Consider the following 18,959-nt stretch of genomic DNA (forward strand, 5'->3'; position numbering starts at 1 on the left):
AAAGAAAGACACAGAACTATTTACTCTGACCACGGCCTCTGTTCCTCTCCCGAGGGTTGAAGTTGTGACTCAGTGTTATGCATCCTCTGCGAATGCCACAGAATGACGGGTCAACCAACATATCCAGGCTGAGCTGGTGACCAGCGGTGCATGAGGCCTCTCAGCGCCACCACTGGTCTTTAGTCACACGTATACGGAATCATGTCTGTGTTTTGCTCTCCTCGGCGCCTCACTCTCTCGAGTCCTCGGTGTGTTTTGATTGACTCGACAACATCCCCAGCTGCTCCGTGTCTCTGCGCTCGTGTCTCCTGACACCCTGACACTCCCCGCTGATACTAATAATGAATTAGCCAGTCAGCACCAAGCAGGCGCTGATGCCTGCCTGACACAGGACTAGTTAAGACACATTTTAAAGGTAGAGACAAATGTGTCACATCTGCTTGGACCTAAAACGATTTGGCGTTTTCATCATGTGGTTTGTTTTATTTCCAGATCCCGACTTTACAAATGAGATGGAGGAGAAGCCGGATTACGTGCTGTAAGTGTACAAAATCGTTGTTGTGCTCATCACACGTGGCATTTCCCGAGTTTCCTTTGAGCATAGTAAGGAAAGCTTTAAAAAAAAAAAAAAAGAAAAAAAGAAAAAAAGGGAGTTCTCGTGTTATTAAAGCAAAGAAAAAAACGGTGATGTGCTGCCACCTTGTGTCTGAAAGCTGCATTGAACAATGAAAGAATTTTCAGACTCAGAGTGACAAGCTGGGTGATTGTTGTCTATGCATCTGTGTTTTCATGTAGGACACACAGTGCGATCGTGACTTTGGAGCAGCGTCAGAGGTACCAGCGGGATTTCAGCGCCGAGTACGATGAATACAAAGATCTCCACTCACGGATCGCCACCATAACTCACATGTTTGTCCAGCTAGAATCCAAAATAAAAAGCCTGTCTCGCGGCACACCTGAATATAAGGTACTGACAGTGTGCACAAGTCTCAGTGTGCAAATCTCAGTGTTTCCAAACAATTCCTACATCTGTGCTTTGTACCTTACAGATAATGGAGGACCAAATATTAGAAAAGTACAACAAGTATCGAGAGGTGAGTGGGGGGGAAATTACTTTTATTCAGCAAATTAAGAGTCAGGCATAATGTGTGAAAGAATACCTTTTTGTTTTAAAGCAATATATTTGATTTGACAATTCAACAATGTAGAATTTACTATTTTCAATTTGTGGTATTGTCTCATAAAAGAAATACTCAGTGCTTTAAACAGATAAAACAATCTCTCCTGTCTGGTCAGACATTCAAAAGCTTGTCAGATAAGCAAAGCAAAATAAATTGTTTTAGCAATTCAAATTTCAAGGAATACCTGAACAGACACACACTGTCCCTCATGTTGTTACTTTCTGGTGTAGACATGCTTCCACACATCTACGAACAGCTTCACGATACTTTTGACTGAAGTCTTATTCATGCCGGGGGATATTTGTTCGAAAAACAAAGGCATTGTTTTGAATATTGTATAAACAGTTCTGTCCTTTCTTTGCAGAAATTCCCTGGCTACAGGGAAGAGAAGAAGCGCTGTGAATATCTCCACCAGAAACTGTCCTACATCAAACAGCTCATCTCGGACTTTGACGTCTCTCAGGCGTCTTCGTAGCCCTCCAGGAGCATCTTTTTGGAAAGAAGAGATAAAATGTTTAACGTGGAACAGGAATGCTGGATTCACACACGATACTGTGAGCTCTAAGGGTATAATGTGTAGTTGTGAATATTCCCCTGATCTGATTTTAACTCTTGTTTTGAGAATATATATATTTTAAAAAATGTATTTTTCCTTATAAAAACAAATCTAAGGGAGTTGCTTGGTAGAAAAAAACGCCTGTTTCCTCGCGCTGTCCTTTAAGCCGAGATTTACGCCTGGCTTTCATAGTCACACACACAAAGTACTATTATTTTCTGTTAAATCTCACCATCTATACTTTATAGAGTGAAATCTGGTATTTTAATGCAGATTGTGTCCTTATGTCTTTTTATACAAATATGTCAGAATTCACTCCTGTCCCCAGTTCAGTATTTCAGAGTAGCTGGTTTAAAGCAGCCACTGCATGAGAATGAAGATGATTTCCCTTATTTAAAAAATAGTACACAAAATGAATTGCAATAAACATGGTATTTTAGTTGTTTTTTTTTTGCCCCAATATATTGCACATTTATTGTAAGAACTTTTTAGCTTTTTTCTGACATCTGTAAAGCAGATAAATCCAAAAACCAACATTTGGAAGGGATACAACTGGCAACAAAGACATTTTATCCTGTGTGAATACAGCACAATGGGTTTTGTCCTCAGTTTTTCCAAGTATTGATTTAAAAACATGAGCTTCACAAAAATCTCCCAAATACACTCCTCCCAAAAGCAGCTGCTGACATTATCTAGTTTCAAGTATTTCAACTGAGTGGGATTCACCAAAACTTGTCTTCCTTGCTCGTCTGTTTCCTTTGTTCTCTGAACTGCTGCTGTATTTATTTTCAGGCCTCTCTCAAAATGTTTGAGCCGTCCATTTAAAATGTTTTCTGCCGAAGCGTCGTCGAGTGAAAGAAATTGAGAGGTTTAGAGACAATCACAGGTTTAGATTGTCCCCTGGTAGTGGCTTCATGGGATACAGCCATAGCGGCACCTTTTACTCCAACCCTTTTAACCGTGTCTGTCTGAAGATTCCAATATAATTGATCCAGTATGTTGGTACATTTAATATTCCCTTGCAATGTATTCAGCTGTTGAATTGTCTTAGTGCAGCTGCAGACAACACTAAATTAAGGACTAAAAGATTTTTAAGCCTTTATTTGTGTTTTGTTGTCGGGAGAAAGTTGAAGAAAATGGCTTAAAATGAATTTCAAGCCTGGTTCTGGTACTTGTACAGTTTTAAGAATGTATCCTAAAGGGATCTATGTTCTTCTGTTTCTAGTTGACAGTCCTTACCCATTCAGGAATCATCTGCACTAGAAACAGGCTAGAGAACAACTTCAATTCAATTGTGTGCATTTGTTGATGTTCAATGTGTTGGCATAAATGTTCTACTGCAGTAATTGAAGCCTTAATTTAGAACTTTACACTGTACCTATGACTATATTGTATTTTGTTTTTCATATTCACATCCATTCCGCCTTACATTTCATGTTTGAGCCATCTAACTGTTCACATTAATACTACCCATGGCTTTCTCTGACATCTGAATATTTCTGTCCAGAGCAAATGATTCTATGGCAAAATGTGTGTACAGTGCAGTTTCCCAAAGATGGCACAAAGCATTACTAATCCTACGGACCTCCTTTTTTTTATTTAAGCATTGCCCAAAAGCATAGCTGGGTGTTATTAGCTGCGACTGATATATTTTATATCACATCTGACTCATCTGTAAGCACATGCCTGTTTTATTGTAGCACTAGTGATGTTTATTTGAAAAATGGAGCAGGATATTTCAAAGAAAAAAAAACATTTCATTTTTAAGGAAAATGTCAACTTCTGGGAGTCAAGGGAGTTTAACAGGCTCGCGTTGTTGATTACAGACCAAGTAATCAGTGAAAGTAAATATTTAAATTTTGTTTGTGCAATGCCTGCAAGTCTTAAAACACAAGCTTCAGCTGTACAAAGGCTGCAATATCTTTTGTTTGGTAGAGAGAGAATCATTCATGTGACCTGCAAAAGGTTACACACCTGCTAATGAAAGTGAGTTAGGGGGTTATGCACTATGAGCTGTATTTCACAGATGTATATTTTGTTTTTATCGAAATGTGTAAAATTCATAAGATTAAAAACATGAAAGCAAGTTTTTTTGTGTTTTACTCGTTTTGCCTTTGGGAAAGAAAGGTCAGATTTTATATATACTACTACTACTACTACTTGAACCATAAACTGGCGCGAAACAGTAATCTGATCTACTCTACCTCTTGCCTAATACTACCTCTTATTGTGAAGGGACGATAGCTGACATAACTTCGCGCCTAATTACCGGTTTGGTGATAAACCGACGGCATCATACTTTTCACTGAAAGCCCGTGGTGGTATATTGATGTGTGTGTGTGTGTGTGTGTGTGTGTGTGTGTGTGTGTGTGTGTGTGTGTGTGTGTGTGTGTGTGTGTGTCCCGGCTCGGCTGGTTACCATGGCGACCATGAGTCCTTTGAGACCTCTCGTAGTTAGGGACGCTTCAGGATTTAGCAGCGTGTCCGTGAACATACCGGCTCAATCGAATCAAGGTAAGACCTCTGATCTTTAATAGGAAGTGGAAAACCGAACGACTGGCTTTGTTTAAATAGGGTGCGAGTCTCTTGTTGACGTGCAGGTCTTCACACATTCATGATACGCTGCTTATAGCTAGTTTGCTAACAACGTTAACTACAGCGTTAACGTGTGTGTGTGTGTGTGTGTGTGTGTGTGTGTGTGTGTGTGTGTGTGTGTGTGTGTGTGTGTGTGTGTGTTCGTTAATTCATTTTCATATATTATTTGCTGTTATCCTAAGAGCGCATTCTTCTTCTTCTTCTTCTTCTTCTTCTTCTTCTTCTTCTTCTTCTTCTCTTGCATGATTTACATATTTACATCCTTCAGGATAAACATTGTTTTCTTTGCGTTTTATTTTAGTACCACTAGACAAAACTCAAAAAATACCTTCCAGCAGACGACGACACAGCACAATACAGGGGGCCGAAAGCAAAAAAATTCTATGATTATGACATAAAAGTCAAAGTAGTTGCAGTATCAAAGTACATTCATTCAATATTTAATTATTTCTGTCAGATAGGATAGATAGTCAAGCATTAGCAATTTAAATAGGGCTGCCTTCAGTATAGTTTCTACTTTTACCAGAAGTTTCACTGATTTCTCACATAAGTCGGCAACAAAATTGTCTTTGTTGAACTCGAAAGGTACTATATCGATTGTCTCTTAAGTTAAACCAAGGCATCGATTATCTGCTCCATCAAAACAGTTTTTGTCTAACACCATCTGTTTTTGTCTGTCGTTATGCGTCTCTTGTTTACAGGATGTCCATGAACACAGGAGAAGGTGCCTCAGACTCGGCGATGGAAGCAGATTGTAATGAGGATACAGCCACAGATGATACACTCAAAATGGAGCCATTCAGTGAGACACAGGTTTGCATGGTGTTGCATGGGTGAATACTGGTTTTCCCAGGTATAACCACAGTACCACATTGTGTTTTTTGTTGACTGCCTACCAGTCTGCATACAGACAGCATGCAATGTTGTCTGAATGCTAAACGATGGCTATGCTCATGTAGCAGCGCTTGGCGTGCAGTGTGTAAAATGACAGTTGGGAGGGGCTCAACATACAGCCGTGTGGAGCTCCTGCATTTGGTCGCATAAAGTAAAAACCCTGAGTTTGTGATCTACCAGTGAACAAAAAAGAAGTTGCACAGGTGTTTGTTAAGGTCTCTGTGGTTTATATAGGTCAGGTTTGGGCAAACTACGGCCCAGGAACCATATGCGGCCTGTTGAGCCTTTTTAATCCAGCCTGCCAAACTTAAAGAAATGATATTAATAGTAAGTAAGTCATAAAATGGCTGTATTTCATCTATTTTTTCAGTGTTTTAAGAGTCATTTCAATAAAGAGCTGAATACCATGGGGCTTCAAAGACATATTTTGTTGTAACGCTTTTCTTCATTTTCAATTGACATTAAAACACGTTTTGTACATATGCCATGATATATTTTCTCTCCTATGAGGTGGGTCACCAAAACACTCCATCCATCTCCTCCTACTCCGGCCCCTCTGTCAAATTTGAGAACCCATTGTGGCCTGCCAATCAAATAGTTTGCCCACCCCTGATTTAGGTGGCTAGGAGGTGAAAAAAGATGGAGCTACAATCAATGAATAACATCCAGCCGGTGCAGTGTCAGGCCCAGTGACGTGCAGCGCTCAGTTTACCTTTGCGACCAGCAGGCAAACAGCCGTGCTTACCTCATCTCCTCCCAGAGGTTAACGCGGCACTCCAAACCAGAGACACTAGAACAGAAATCTTTGCTTGCAGCTCATCTGTGCAGTGTTTCAGAACCAACGCTGGAACGTCACGTTGCTCAGTCATTTGTAAAGACGGAAGTGGTTTCACCTTGTGGGAGCAAAGCCTCCCTCAGCAGACCAACCGCAGCTGTATTCCAGCGTGCTCCACTTTATGGTGACATTGACGCTGTCCAGCACAGATGAGGCTGAGGGGCTAAATGCATGCGCGCTTGTTGTGCATGGCAGTCGGTTAAAATGGTTCCCAGCTGGTTTCATTTGGGCAGTCCTCAAGCATGGTCACCCCCTCTGAATCAGATTCTGATATTGGAGCTGTTGTGTTTAATAACACTTCTACTTGTATCAGCTCAGTGGTTGTGTGTGAATTTGTCCTTCTTGGAAATGTACAGTAGAGACCTGTCGTCTGTGTAACTGTCACCACTTTTGCCTCTTTAGCTTCCAGGCAGCACCACGTGCCTGGCGTGCTCAGCGGACGGCAGGTTCCTGAGTGTGGGTCACTCGCAGGGCTTCTCTGTGTGGTGCGCGTCATCTCTGGACTGTGTCTCAGAGTGGCTGCAGGACACGGTGGAAATCACGGCCATTCAGTTCGCCACAGTGACAGAAACGGCCTATTTGCTTTGCACCATTGACGACATGGGTGAGTCAGATTTGCAGGTGTGTCGTCAGCCCACCTCCTTAATGTATGTGTTCACTGTCACTGCTTGTGTTTTGCTTTAGGTGTTGGCAGAGTCTTTGGGATGTACAGTGAGAGCATTCACCTCCTCAGTGTCATCAACGCCATGGTGCGTGTTGTCACTCTGTGCAAAATACCCTGAATGCTATTCAGTTTAAAGCTCCAGTATCAAACTACCGGTTACAAGTTTGGGTACACCCTCTCATTTTATCATGTTTTTAATGACTATTTAAATAGTTTATCACTTACTGAATCAAAACAATGAATGAATGAAGCATATATGGTATTATGTAGTTAACCAAAAAAGAAGTAAATAGCCACACTTTATATAAAGCATTTAGTTATTTAACAGTGTTAACTTCTGACTGGTACTGTATGCACTGTTCCATTAAAAAATAAGCAGGCAGCTGTGATCAGAGGGTTAAATAAAATGTTTTCTGGAGATTTATAGTTTTTATTTTTTTTTCTTTGATAATCAGGTGGCCAGTGAAAATAAGGTTCATAATGTTTTTCAACATAATTCTGGCTTTAGGAGGACGTCAACAAAAGGAGCATTTGCCTGGCATTTGACATATCTGAGGGAGGAGATTACGGAGCGGCGTCCCTCAGCTGTAAATCAGATTTTTTTCATTACTGCTGTCTTTACAATGTGATTTGGTGGGATTAACCTGCACCACGTGCTCCTGTCAGGCGCCGGTGCCATTTGGCTGGAGGTCTATCGCTTCCCCAGAGACGCTTGGCTGAGAGAGATGAGAACGGCACAGTCGCAAACAGAGGTGTAGTGGACTGAGCGCCTGCAACCAGGATGTGTATTTGAGGCTTGAGGCATTCCGTAAAACCCGCGCTGAGCGAAATGTGATGACTGTCGACCATATTAATCGGCGCTGTCTTGTCATTTTTATTTAACTGGGGCATCATAGAACCGAAAAAACAAAATCTGGGTGCATTTAGTTGACAATTGAAATGCAAAAAAATGCTGAGTATAATTATAGTTTTGTTTCCTCTTCCTTTAGCGCCCAGTCTCAGGGGTAAAGATCACGACACTTGCCCCTATAATTACAATCAAGCCAACTAGAAGTCCAGCAGGTGTGATGGCACAGCCACAAAAATTTCATTTTCCTTGCGGATTTGTGAATTCATTTACCGAGCTATTTGTCTGTTTTATTCCAGTGAGGGCTGCGGATGGTCCAGCGGATACGTTTCAGATGAGAGATTTTCTGATACACTTTTTGGCTCAGGGCAAAAACGTCAGCAGCGTCGGACACAAGGAGCCGACTGCTGACGCGGATGCAGAAAATCCCACAGAAAGCAACGAAAGCTCACAGTGAGGGACTTATGTGAAGTCTGTCCGTGCTTTGGCGTGATGACCCCTTGGCATAAAACACTCACATCATCGTAGACTCTCTTTCCAGATGCTGCACGCTTCATTTCCTCCTGCCTTGTCCTCAGTTTCCTGATAACAGCAAGGCAAAGCCCCAGACAGGTTTGTTGAGGAGGATATAGAACTGAAGACGTAAAGCTGGCGGTCTGTCAGTTTTTTTGGCAACTAATCTATATGGATTTTTTTTTTCACTCACTGATTTAATCTCATGTAAAGGCAGCACAAATCAGCAGCTGCTATTAAAGTCATTTTTATTTCTAGCAGGACTCCCTGTTGCTGTGTGCGTGTGGTGGAGCGGCAGCCGCAACCTCTCTCAGTACTTCCTGCAGAAGGCTTCAAAGAGCAAGCCAGGTAGGATGTTTTATATAGATAGATAGATAGATAGATAGATAGGTAGGTAGGTAGGTAGGTAGGTAGGTAGGTAGGTAGGTAGGTAGATAGATAGATAGATAGATTATAGCATATATAGATTGGCAAATTGGAAAACTACACTGTTGCAGCACTAAATAAAAACAGTCCAAAAATAAACTACACAATAGTTACAAAAACACTCAGTTCAATCTTTGTACAGAAATCAATTTTCCTCTTCGTAACCTGTCGTCAAATGATCCTGTTTTGAAGAGTCAATGAAAATGCACAAGTATAATTTGTTTGGACTTGTTTTGGTGCAGATGCGGAACCAGTGCCAGATGTTTTGTGGCCTCACGAAAAGGAAATTGTGTGCTCGGCCGTCAGTGGCTGCACACGGTACATAGCTGTGGGGCTCGACGACGGTTTGGTGTCAGTCTGGGATAGAAGACTTGGTGAGTCAACTGCATGGGGAAGGTGATGAAGGTATATAATGTCAAGTGAGACTGGATAGTGGAGACGGCACGTTTCATCCGTAGAAATGACAAAAACGGAATTCAAGCGTTGACATTCTGCACTGAGGAAGGTGCTCGTGTCAACTGGGTCATCTCATTAGAGCCTCTGCATTGAGTGCAGCTCATTCTGCTGACTTAATGCATTCATTTCTGGTTGGTTGCTAGACTGACCTCCAGAAAACCTTTTTGCAAGGACCATATTTTACTTTGGATCTGCTGTGATGACATCGTTCATATGAACCAAAAAAATAAATAAAAAGCAGCTCAGATCACGTAGTCACGCATTTCCACATAAAATATTGAAGCACATTTTTAAAAGCCATTAGATTGGACAATAAGCTCTGAATGATTTTCCACCACTGTTTTCCTCTTTGTTTTGTTCTCAAGCAACAACTTGTTTCCATTTTGAATACTTCCCAAAAAATGGTCTTTCATTCTCATTTCATTGTCCCTGGCCCAGACTGTCCTTTGTCTGCCGTACTGGCGTCAGCGGCAGACAGCGCCCTGCTAAGGATGCACTTTGTCAATCGCCAAGCTGTCCCTGCCGATGATTGCCAAACTCCTCACGCAGCAGAGCTCCGTCTTTTGATTCTGTGCAAAAACGGAGCGATGCTAATAGCCACCACCGGGCGACTGCTGGAGCCCAGAGTGGCGCTGCTCAGTGAAAGGTGACTCCAGTTCTACCGACTGATGTTCGCTGTCAAAGGAAAAGCAAAGAGATCATTCATATGCACTCCTCTGACGTCTGTCCAGGCCGAATGACAGCGCGGCTGTCCCCACTGTCATTATGCCAGTGCCATTCCTGGAGGGCTTGGTAAAACTCTCACTCATCCTTCCATGTACTTGAACGTATGAAATTCTTTCTACAAAAAAAACTGATTTCAGAATTTTTTCTTTTCCTGATTAGTTGCTCGTGGTGCAAAGGAATGGAAAAATGCTTCTGCAAGACGTCTTCAGCGGGGCCGTCGTGTGCTGCTTGTCTCTTCCCTCAACTCATCTGATGGCCACCCACTGCAGTCCCGTCCTTGCTTTTAACACCAAAGATCACACACTGTTCATAAAAGGTCAATCCAAACAGACACCTAGAGTGCGTAAAGCGCAAGTTCATCAGCCTCGGGAGGGGAAAAACAAAGATGCCTGAACTGCAAAAGATGTTTGTTAATGTCACTAATCTGTACATTCTGCACAATCAAATTGTAATTATTGTGTGATAATTGCCATTCTTCCGAAGGTGACAACTACCCCAGTGCTAGTGCCAGTGCCATTGCCAGTGCCAGTGCCGGTACCAGTGCCGGTGCAAGTACCTGTGCCAGTGCCAGTGCCGGTGCCAGTGCCTGTGCCAGTGCCTGTGCCAGTGCAAGTGCCTGTGCTAGTGCCTGTGCCAGTGCAAGTGCCTGTGCCAGTGCCAGTGCCAGTGCCAGTGTGTCACCACAAGAAGAAGACAGTGGCAATACAGAAGAGCATCTCTCCGGGCTTTTCATCTTTAGCTTCGGAGAGGATGACACCACAAAATGTTACATCACTGCCACACAACGTGAAGCGTCGGGCCCCGTGACCCTGCAGGAGTCCTGTGATCTTTACCTTCAGCAAAGGTTTGCTGGGGGTTTTCTCTCTTTTCATTATGATCCTTAGTCTCTAAATTCCTCCCCAACAAAGGTTTGTTTGTTTTTCGGCAGAGTGCTGTCTGTGGATGAAAGGAATAAAGCTTTGCATCAGATCTGGAAGCAGCTGGAGGAAAGATCAGGAGTGCTACAGCTGAGGCAAAGCGGAACTACAGCCACCTGATAACGCGCAAGGAATGGTTTTCCATTCAGAGGTATATTGAGATGGACTTTTGATTGCAGTTTTTTCACACGTCGGTGAGTTTTGAATTTATTTCGGAAGTACTCTTTGAAAAACAAATCTGCAAATGTGAAGATATGACTCAACCCAATGACTGGTGATTAGTTTCCTGTTGAGGATTTGCTCATGCTTACTTCTTTTCACTCTGACTTGTTGCAATAACAGCTGCTGTCACGGCTCAGACGATGGCGTCCCCCTGATGAATATGTATCAGCGACCACACAATCTCATAATCAATGACTGGCAGCGGCAAATAAAAATGGAAATAGGCCTCAAAATCAGATGATTATAGTCTGACTGAGCAGTCAGCAGAATTGACTATGTATGAGCGTTTCAGTGGATTCATGGTTTTAAATTAATATTGGGGATTGTAGGCAATTAAATGTTTTCCTACACGCTCGCTTCATTTGAATTCCATTTCCATCTCCGTCTGCGGATCAGATCAACTCCACAGTGCGTCAGTCAAAAAGAGCCAGTGGTCATTTTAGTGTGTGAAAGTTTAATTAGAATGTCCACAGATGACCACTACACTGAAAAGGTCGCCGTCACAGAGGCTTGTGAAGGTACAGGTGCTCTATTCAGAAAGATCAACAGGTGTCCCTGTGACATCAGATATCTACCAACAAAAAAAGTCACCGTTGTTTTTGTTGTTGCTGTTATCATTATAATACTGTCTTATTCATATTTTGTCCTGTTGTTTTGGTTCAGCAACATTGTCATTGTTATCACTCTGCCACTCTGCCCTTTTTTTGGCTGAAAAAGTCACTCTAGGTAACTATCCATATTTTATTCTGCCGTCTGAACTAAATAGATTTTATTATGTATATAGTATTTTGAAGTCCACAATCCAGATTGCTTTTGTAAAAAAAAAAAAAACATTTTTTTAAATGCTATGATGATAAATTATATGATTCACTTCATTCGACCTAATTCACTTTACAGTAAAAGAAACAATTGGGCTTCATATGCGGTTGTAACTAAATTTAAAATGACTCGTTTTCTAAACTTTTCTATCCAGAAAGTTGATAAATATTGGTAGAAATATGCTGTTAGTGATATTTTGTTGTTGTTGTTGTTGTTGATGTTGATGTTGTAGCTGTTGTTAACTGTCTAACGTGTTGGTAACTAAATTCTTTGATTCTGTTCAAAAGTTCAGTTGACTGGTGAATAAAAAGTAAACATAGTGTAGTTATTAAACACGGCTTTGCAGTTTTATAAAACTTAAAGTACACTCAGTATGAATGGCTGACATAACTTGTGGTTATAAAAAGCCAGAATGCTTATTTTTTATTATTATTATTTAAATGGGAACCAGTGCCTATCTTGAAATTATAATGAATACATGAGATAGATATACTTTTTATTATCCCGAGGGAAATTCAAGTATGGCCAGCTGCTCACACAGAACCTTGTCACACACACACACACACAATAATGATAACAAAAAAAAAACAACAAAATATATATATACATATATATATGAGTTCATATTCAGGATCCTTATTATCGGAAAGGATGAAGAAAGGAGGCCAATGCAGGTGTCCTTTCACTCCTTTCACATGTAGTGTTTACTAAGAACTAACAAAATAATAATATACAATTATTAACCAATCAATAATTACCTATTATTGATTGGTTACCTATTCATTACCTATTCACTGTTTTGTTCACTACTCTCTACTAGGAAATTCTTTGTCATTACTTTTAGGGAAATGGTACTTTTAAAAACACATGTTGAGCCAATCTCACATCCATCAGCACTTTATGTTCTGCTAAATCTAGATTTCCATAATAATACAGACACTTCACACCCAACCATCCCCCACTCCATTGTCTTTCTGTTTTTCACAGTTTTTCACAGTTCAAGCCTGGAGAAACCTCTTTCATCAGGACTCTGTGATTCATCTCTGAGTCAGGCCGCTGTCCACCCTGTTATTATTGTGCTTCACCGCCACTGTGTCAGGCACAAATATGTGCGCTCAACATGTCATCCACATACGTGACGCCGCTCCCCTCCAAAAATATCTCCCTTCAGCGATGGATTCCGAGAGCACACGTTTGATTCGGGATAAACTAGGGACAATTTCCGGAGCTCAGCACATTTCTCTAGAGAAGTTGTTTATTCCTTCGTCGGGGTTTTCCCTGTTTAAGACTACACTATTTTATCTTAAGTAGAAACCTACGTTACATTGAAAAAAAACTACACAAGCAGCATCATCTCCCATTTAATTAAAAGATGGTCTCGCCCCTCGCTAACGCCGTCCCCTGCTTTTCGCTGCACAATATTGGCGTCTGCTGGCCGCCAGCGCTCACCTCTATTTTCAGCGAGGCCGTTGCGCATGTGAACGATCCGGTTGCGAGGGTGTTATCGTCCAATTCCGACACCTTGGCAGCTTTGCCGAAATACTTCTGCAGTGCCTTTCGGAACTGAATGGTGAACAGGCCGTAGATGATGGGGTCCAGGCAGGCGTTGACCAGGCCGAAGATGAACAGAATGTGGCTGAGCGAATGGGACACTTTCCCCTCCAGGTCCTCTGGTAGAAACCAGTACCACAGACCCAGCAGGTAGTACGGAGTCCAGCAGACGATGAAGGATGAGACGATGACGATGCTCATCTTTAGAGTTCTCATCCGGGCCTTGGGAATGTTGTTCTTGGAACACCGCAAACGCACTTCATTGGAAGGAACTGGGAGTACGACACAAGATGGAGAAAATGTCAATTAAATGACAAAAAAAACAATTGTTGAATGTGAGGAAATCAATTAAATATCTATTTGGCCCAGGTTAAATTAAAAATAAAAATGAGTGTTCAACCGGGCTAGGCTATGTGGAACTTACACCGGTCCTTTTTCAGACGTTTGGAGATGGCACAGAAAATCCTGCTGTAACACGTGATCATGATAACCAGCGGCAGTAGGAACAGGCAGCTGAAGGTGAACATGTTGTAGGCCGTCTCGTGCCAGTGAACCAGGAAGCTCTGGTGCGTTGTGCACTGGGTGAACTCCACTGGGTGGGCAATGGTCACACTGTGGAACAGCAACATCTGAAAAACGACACCACTGTTAGAGATTGTTGGGTTTCCATCTTGTGTTTGGTGTCTATACCTTCAATTGGTAAAAGAAGGGGTTGTCTTTGACATGAGACTATCGAAAAAAATTAACAACTAAAAATTACATTAGAAATGAAATAACTCGAGTTTTAAAGCTCACTATACATATATATATATATAAATTCAACTTAAAATCCAAAGTTAGACAAAACTAATATCCAGTCTCATCACCTGCTGTCAGAGCCTTCAGCTGCGACACCTGCTCTTACCTGAGGGACTGACAGCAGCACGCTCATGCCCCAAGCCACGGCCAGCATGACTCTGTTCCTCCGCCTGGCCTCACTGATGGCCAGCGGGTTGAGGATGGCCGACTGCCGGTCCAGGCTGATCACCACGGTGACAAAGGCACAGGAGTACATGGCCTGCAGCTTGAGAAACATCAGCAGCCTGCAGGCAAAGTCTCCGGCCAGCCACTGCACGGTGATGTTCCACACGGCGTCCACAGGCATGACGATGAAGGTCACCAGCAGATCAGCCACCGTCAAGTTGACGATCAGCATCCTGACGTGGGATTTGCTCTTGCCGTCCCTGCGGGCCATCCACAGCACGGCCAGGTTGCAGAAGGCTGAGACGCAGCAGAGGATCCAGGTGATGACCACTCGGGCTTTGGCCGCCGCCGTGAAGGTGGGCAGCTGCATGGCGCCGCCCGCCACCGTCCACTCCGACGGGCACCAGGAGTGGTTGCAGGAGGCGTTCAGCTGGTGGCCTCGGTCGAGATGGTACATGGTCGTCGCAGCGTTCATCTTCCAGTGTTCACAGGGGACTGCGCATCCGCCTCATCCTTCCGTGAAGAAGACTCTGGCGGCGGATGAGTGAAGAGACAGTTAGGTAAGTCATATTGCACACATCTGTGTAAGAGGAGATGCTCACACTCATGAATGCATTGAGTGCATTATCAAGAGGAAGTAACGCGCTCACATGGCAGCCAGTGAGTCACTGTGGGTCGCTGACTAGAAAAGAAATGCAGTTAACAGAGAGGAAAATTGATATGAATACAATTAATTTCGCTTAAATGCATATTGAACCGAGGGCATATTCCACACGTAGCTGAGAATTCCTTATTTACATGTATCTGTAGTGGGTACTGTTGGTAGAGCCACGTCACACATCCCACACAATATTTATTATTGGTATTATTATTCTTGTAGTAATAATAATAATAATAATAATAATAATAATAATAATAATAATAATAATAATAATAATATCTCAGCCTTTGTTTTCAATAGTAAAATACACAACTGAAGAAATAGATGATAATAAAAAAAAAGATATTTGAAAAAATGTACGTCTTGCACAAATGAGGTACACTGTGCTCGCTCATGAAAGAAAGCACTGAACATTAATTTAAAAAGAAACAAAAACAATAAAGTTGGGACAATTTTAAACGTGAACGAGCAACCGTCTACGGAGTGAGAACGTGTTGGAACGAGACTGTTGTCCTTTCGAATATGAATCATGCATTTGCAACAACAACAACAACAACAACAACAACAACAACAACGCATTATTTTTTTTTCTTGATCACTCCGAACACCTTCCACATCTGCATGTAGTAGAGAAGCGCAACGCAAAACTTACGTCTCATGCGTAAAAGTAGGATGGCAGCTGACATGCAGGAATGACTGTGTCTCCGCGCTTTGGCGTCTCCATCGGCAGAAGCGCAAAGTTTGACGTGTGCAGTCCGTCTCTCCGTGCGCGCGCCGGTCGCTGCACCTTCATCTTCGAAGGCTTGACCAATCAGAGCGAGGGGGTGTAGCGACTCGCGGTGTAGTCTCAGACCCTCTGGGGAAGACGGGCTGTTAATAACGGCATGGCAGTAAGAGAAAAAGAGAGGAGTGAGACTGAGTTGGTGGATATGTGTAATACAAGTTTACACTTTGAGTCAAAAACCAAAGTATGTCATGCCTTGGTAAAGATATACATTCAGATTTAAACTTCCTAAATTTATGTGATGATGATGATGATGATGATGATGACGATGATGATGATGATGATGATGATGATGATGATGACGACGATGATGATGATGAGGTCATCCTGTCAAAGATGCTTTGAATCGTGTTTTTCCCTTGTTATTTAAGAACTCTGTACTTTTTTTTTTGGATGGAAGTAGTTAAGTAAAGATTGTGTTCAAAAAACAAACCAAAAAAAAGCTCACTGTACTGTATTCATCACATACAAAGCCAAAATTGTTCTGCCAGCTGAGATAGCTTGCAATTCCTGTTGCTGTGAGTGGATTCTGTGTCTTCATTTTTTTTTTTTTTTTTTTTAACCTTCTGTGTTTTTGCATTTGGGATTCTTTTTTTCTCCTTCATTTTCTCTATTTCTTCTGCGTTTCTTTAGGTGCAGCTTGCAGCATTGTCGCTCTTGACTAAGAAGGGGATGCTGATTGTTTGTGGGGATAGTCAAGACAAGACGATTCAGATTGGACCTTTGAAAGACAGGTTTGAAAGACGTCAGACTTTGTCTGTCATCAATGGGCTCTGACAATTCAAGTGAGTCTGAATAAGCTTGATTCGAGGACCCAGCCTTTGTTTCGCGGCAGACGAATGTGGTTCACAGCTATGCAAATTGTGCAAGAAAGGCTCAAACCTGTAACAGGCTTATCCTGTCGTCATATGTCTAATCAATGTAAAAAATAAAAAAAAAGAAGAAAGAAAGAAAGAAAGAAAAACAAAGAAGAAGAAAATAACATAAAAATAGAACACATGAATAATACAAAAGACATACATGAATAACTTTAATAACATTTCTGCAGAGAAGATTGCTGCGAGATGGACCGAGATCAAGGCGGAAGGTGAGTAAACAGGGTTCCTTTGAAGAACTAGTCTGGGTGTTACGTGGTCCGGCCATACAGATGAGACAAAACAAGTGTGCATTCATTACTGAACAAGACCAGTCAATTATCGCACTCCACATATTATTATCTCCCACAGTATGTATACAGTCTGTGATTAAGTGCAGTATGTCCACACAACAATGGAACACAGCCGCCCTCTTCCTGCGTGGCATCTTTCTATCAGGGTTTCAGCATCCGTTTGGTTTAAGTGAGATGGATTAATTCCCTAGTTCCATCTCAGAGTGGTTGGTGGTGTTACACTCACAGCCAGGAAGCGAGGAACAAAGAGAACACACTGACCCAAAACATGTCAGATATATTCAATGTCACCACAAGCTCCTGGAGCAAATGTATTTCAAACCCTGAAAGTGATGGTTCAGCATTTATCAAGGTGGAAAAATGCCCCAAGTAGTTCCAAATATATGCATCCTTTTCTGAATCATCAAGTCATCACAATTCTGCACATAATTACATTTAAACTACACAATAGTCGTTGTAATTGAACAAACAAGTCCAAAGATATTCAGAGGTATTTAAAAAAAATATAGGTACAGTTTTATTTTTAAGACCATCTAGAAATGCTTTGGATGTCAGCTCTGATACAGCTCAATGAAAATGCACTGGAATAAATCAGCTCCATGTATTCCCAGAACCTAGAAAAGCAAACAGTTGCACATGTAGACATCAGTGCTGTGTGTTAAAAGCTTGGCTAAAGAGGAAGTATGGGATCAATCAGTAGGCTAACACACACACGCAGAAGTCCACTCACTGTTGCGCACAGCCAGAACACAGCTGTATGAACTGTTGGACCACACAATCCTTTAGTTTTCACATTGAAAAAAAATAAAGCAGAGAAAGACCCCTCGAGTGGCTTCTGGATAAAAATTTCTTTGATTATTCCACATTGACACAGGGAGAAAAATCAAGTAGACATTGATCTGACCAGCAGGAGCTCAAGTGTCTTCCATTTATGAAGCGGAGATAGAAACTTATGTGACGGAATCTTGTTTCAATGTTTTTGTTTGAGTAAAAATCACAAAGTAATCCTCTCCCTACACTCAATTGCCTCACAATACTATATGATAATAATATAATAAAATCCTCATAACAATTTATAGGCTTGAGGAGAATTTCTGCCACAAAAGAACTCCATCTGAAAGTTGATGTATCATCCACTAACTTTCTAACTTTCTAACACTAACTAACAGATTTGCTAAACTGGTTCCAACACGCATATATACACTCAGACTTTGACGATATGCAAGCACACAACACCCTTTGCAAAGAAAAGCAGATTATGACTTTATAAAACAAAACAAACATCCACAGTGTACTAGATGTTTTGGATGTTTCAATTTTGACAGGACCTGTTCCAAGTGAATCAATCAACAAGCATAATTTCCTTACATTTTTTTTTTAATGGTTTGGAAATTGAAATAGATTAATAATTTTTCGCCTTAAAGTAAGTATGGTTTTATCTTCAATACAATCAGCACCATACACCCTGGACATATTATATGTGTCGATAAAACTCATAAATTAAATAAGACTTACTATACTTCCTGATTTTATCAGTGTTCCTACATTTTTCCCGGGAAGCAGAAAGAGTCAAAATTAATTAAAAGTCAAAATTTTCCTGGCTGTAATCTTGATAATGCTACTGGTTAAACGCTCTCTGTTTGGCGGGAAGGCATTTTTCTACCATTCCACTCGTTACAATAGTGACAGATAAATGGGTCGACTCTTTTCCCCACATTTGTGTTGTTTACATCAAGCATGCATATTGTTCCGCTGTATCCATTCTGTATGCTCCAACAGAGCACTTATTTAAATGGCACAAGAGATTATATCTCTGCCAAGCAGCCACGTTAGTTATTCATTGGTATAGATGGGACTGTGTGCCCAATAAAGATAATTACTGGAAGCATGGCTGCATCTTGCTCCAGAGGAACACAGCATGAAAAACACGTCGCTAAAATGTCAGACTAATGAACTCTGTAAACTGGGTGTGTTGCAAATCATATAGGTACAAGAGACGAATTATAGAATTACTGCTTCTATTTCTAATAATTATAATGTATTTACAGTCTAGGTCACAGAAACTTGTCCAGTGATTCTAAAATATTTTTTTTTATTCTTTTAGGTTTATCCAGTGAAACTGGCTCTGTGTGATGTTATGTGTTTGCATTTGTTCTTGTACATATAAACAATTGCAAAAAA

General features: G+C 41.4%; 3 protein-coding genes across 5 annotated transcripts in view; 2 read left to right on the forward strand and 1 right to left on the reverse strand.

The window, feature by feature from the left end:
• The window catches only part of LOC142904731 (RNA polymerase II elongation factor ELL2-like), a 22,615-nt gene extending 18,798 nt beyond the window's left edge, over positions 1-3,817 (forward strand). Inside the window, exons 9-12 of the mRNA XM_076051016.1 lie at positions 493-538; positions 796-967; positions 1,050-1,094; positions 1,546-3,817. Coding sequence (XP_075907131.1) covers positions 493-538; positions 796-967; positions 1,050-1,094; positions 1,546-1,656 — 374 coding nt within the window. The 3' untranslated portion in view covers positions 1,657-3,817. The remainder of the gene's footprint in view (positions 1-492; positions 539-795; positions 968-1,049; positions 1,095-1,545) is intronic.
• A 957-nt stretch (positions 3,818-4,774) lies between these two features.
• Positions 4,775-11,984, forward strand: wdr93 (WD repeat domain 93). Of its 3 annotated transcripts, none has more exons than XM_076051036.1 (15): positions 4,775-5,145; positions 6,464-6,665; positions 6,746-6,810; positions 7,234-7,312; positions 7,392-7,477; positions 7,715-7,787; positions 7,872-8,025; positions 8,114-8,184; positions 8,347-8,433; positions 8,754-8,885; positions 9,406-9,613; positions 9,699-9,759; positions 9,853-10,009; positions 10,177-10,537; positions 10,622-11,984. In XM_076051036.1, the coding sequence occupies exons 1-15, from the start codon at positions 5,035-5,037 to the stop codon at positions 10,728-10,730; spliced, it is 1,956 nt and encodes a 651-aa protein (XP_075907151.1). In that variant the 5' UTR covers positions 4,775-5,034; the 3' UTR covers positions 10,731-11,984. The 3 variants fall into 3 exon arrangements, with proteins under 3 accessions (XP_075907151.1, XP_075907142.1, XP_075907158.1); XM_076051027.1 differs by having other exon boundaries at positions 4,779-5,145; positions 8,344-8,433; XM_076051043.1 differs by having other exon boundaries at positions 5,013-5,134; positions 8,344-8,433.
• A 657-nt stretch (positions 11,985-12,641) lies between these two features.
• Positions 12,642-15,673, reverse strand: LOC142904760 (putative gonadotropin-releasing hormone II receptor). The gene is made up of 4 exons (XM_076051054.1): positions 15,479-15,673; positions 14,107-14,695; positions 13,627-13,831; positions 12,642-13,474 (listed from the first exon to the last, which is right to left on the reverse strand). Exons 2-4 carry the CDS (start codon positions 14,638-14,640, stop codon positions 13,017-13,019), a joined length of 1,197 nt encoding a protein of 398 aa, XP_075907169.1. The 5' UTR covers positions 14,641-14,695; positions 15,479-15,673; the 3' UTR covers positions 12,642-13,016.
• Between the last annotated feature and the right edge of the window lie 3,286 nt (positions 15,674-18,959).

This window comes from Nelusetta ayraudi, unplaced genomic scaffold, assembly GCF_046127955.1.
Source record: "Nelusetta ayraudi isolate G7.1 ecotype Tasmania unplaced genomic scaffold, CSIRO-AGI_Nayr_v1 ptg000005l, whole genome shotgun sequence".
NCBI classification, from domain to species: Eukaryota; Metazoa; Chordata; class Actinopteri; order Tetraodontiformes; family Monacanthidae; genus Nelusetta; species Nelusetta ayraudi.

Excerpts from the sequence above, each read along its gene's own strand:
- wdr93 (XM_076051027.1), top strand. The coding sequence starts at position 5,035 with ATGTCCATGAACACAGGAGAAGGTGCCTCAGACTCGGCGATGGAAGCA. Across the intron at positions 6,811-7,233 it reads TCAGTGTCATCAACGCCATG|GAGGACGTCAACAAAAGGAG; the intron begins GTGCGTGTTGTC and ends TTCTGGCTTTAG. Across the intron at positions 7,313-7,391 it reads CGGAGCGGCGTCCCTCAGCT|GCGCCGGTGCCATTTGGCTG; the intron begins GTAAATCAGATT and ends TGCTCCTGTCAG.
- LOC142904760 (XM_076051054.1), bottom strand. The coding sequence starts at position 14,640 with ATGAACGCTGCGACGACCATGTACCATCTCGACCGAGGCCACCAGCTG. Across the intron at positions 13,832-14,106 it reads TGCTGCTGTCAGTCCCTCAG|ATGTTGCTGTTCCACAGTGT; the intron begins GTAAGAGCAGGT and ends GTCGTTTTTCAG. Across the intron at positions 13,475-13,626 it reads ACGTCTGAAAAAGGACCGGT|TTCCTTCCAATGAAGTGCGT; the intron begins GTAAGTTCCACA and ends TCGTACTCCCAG.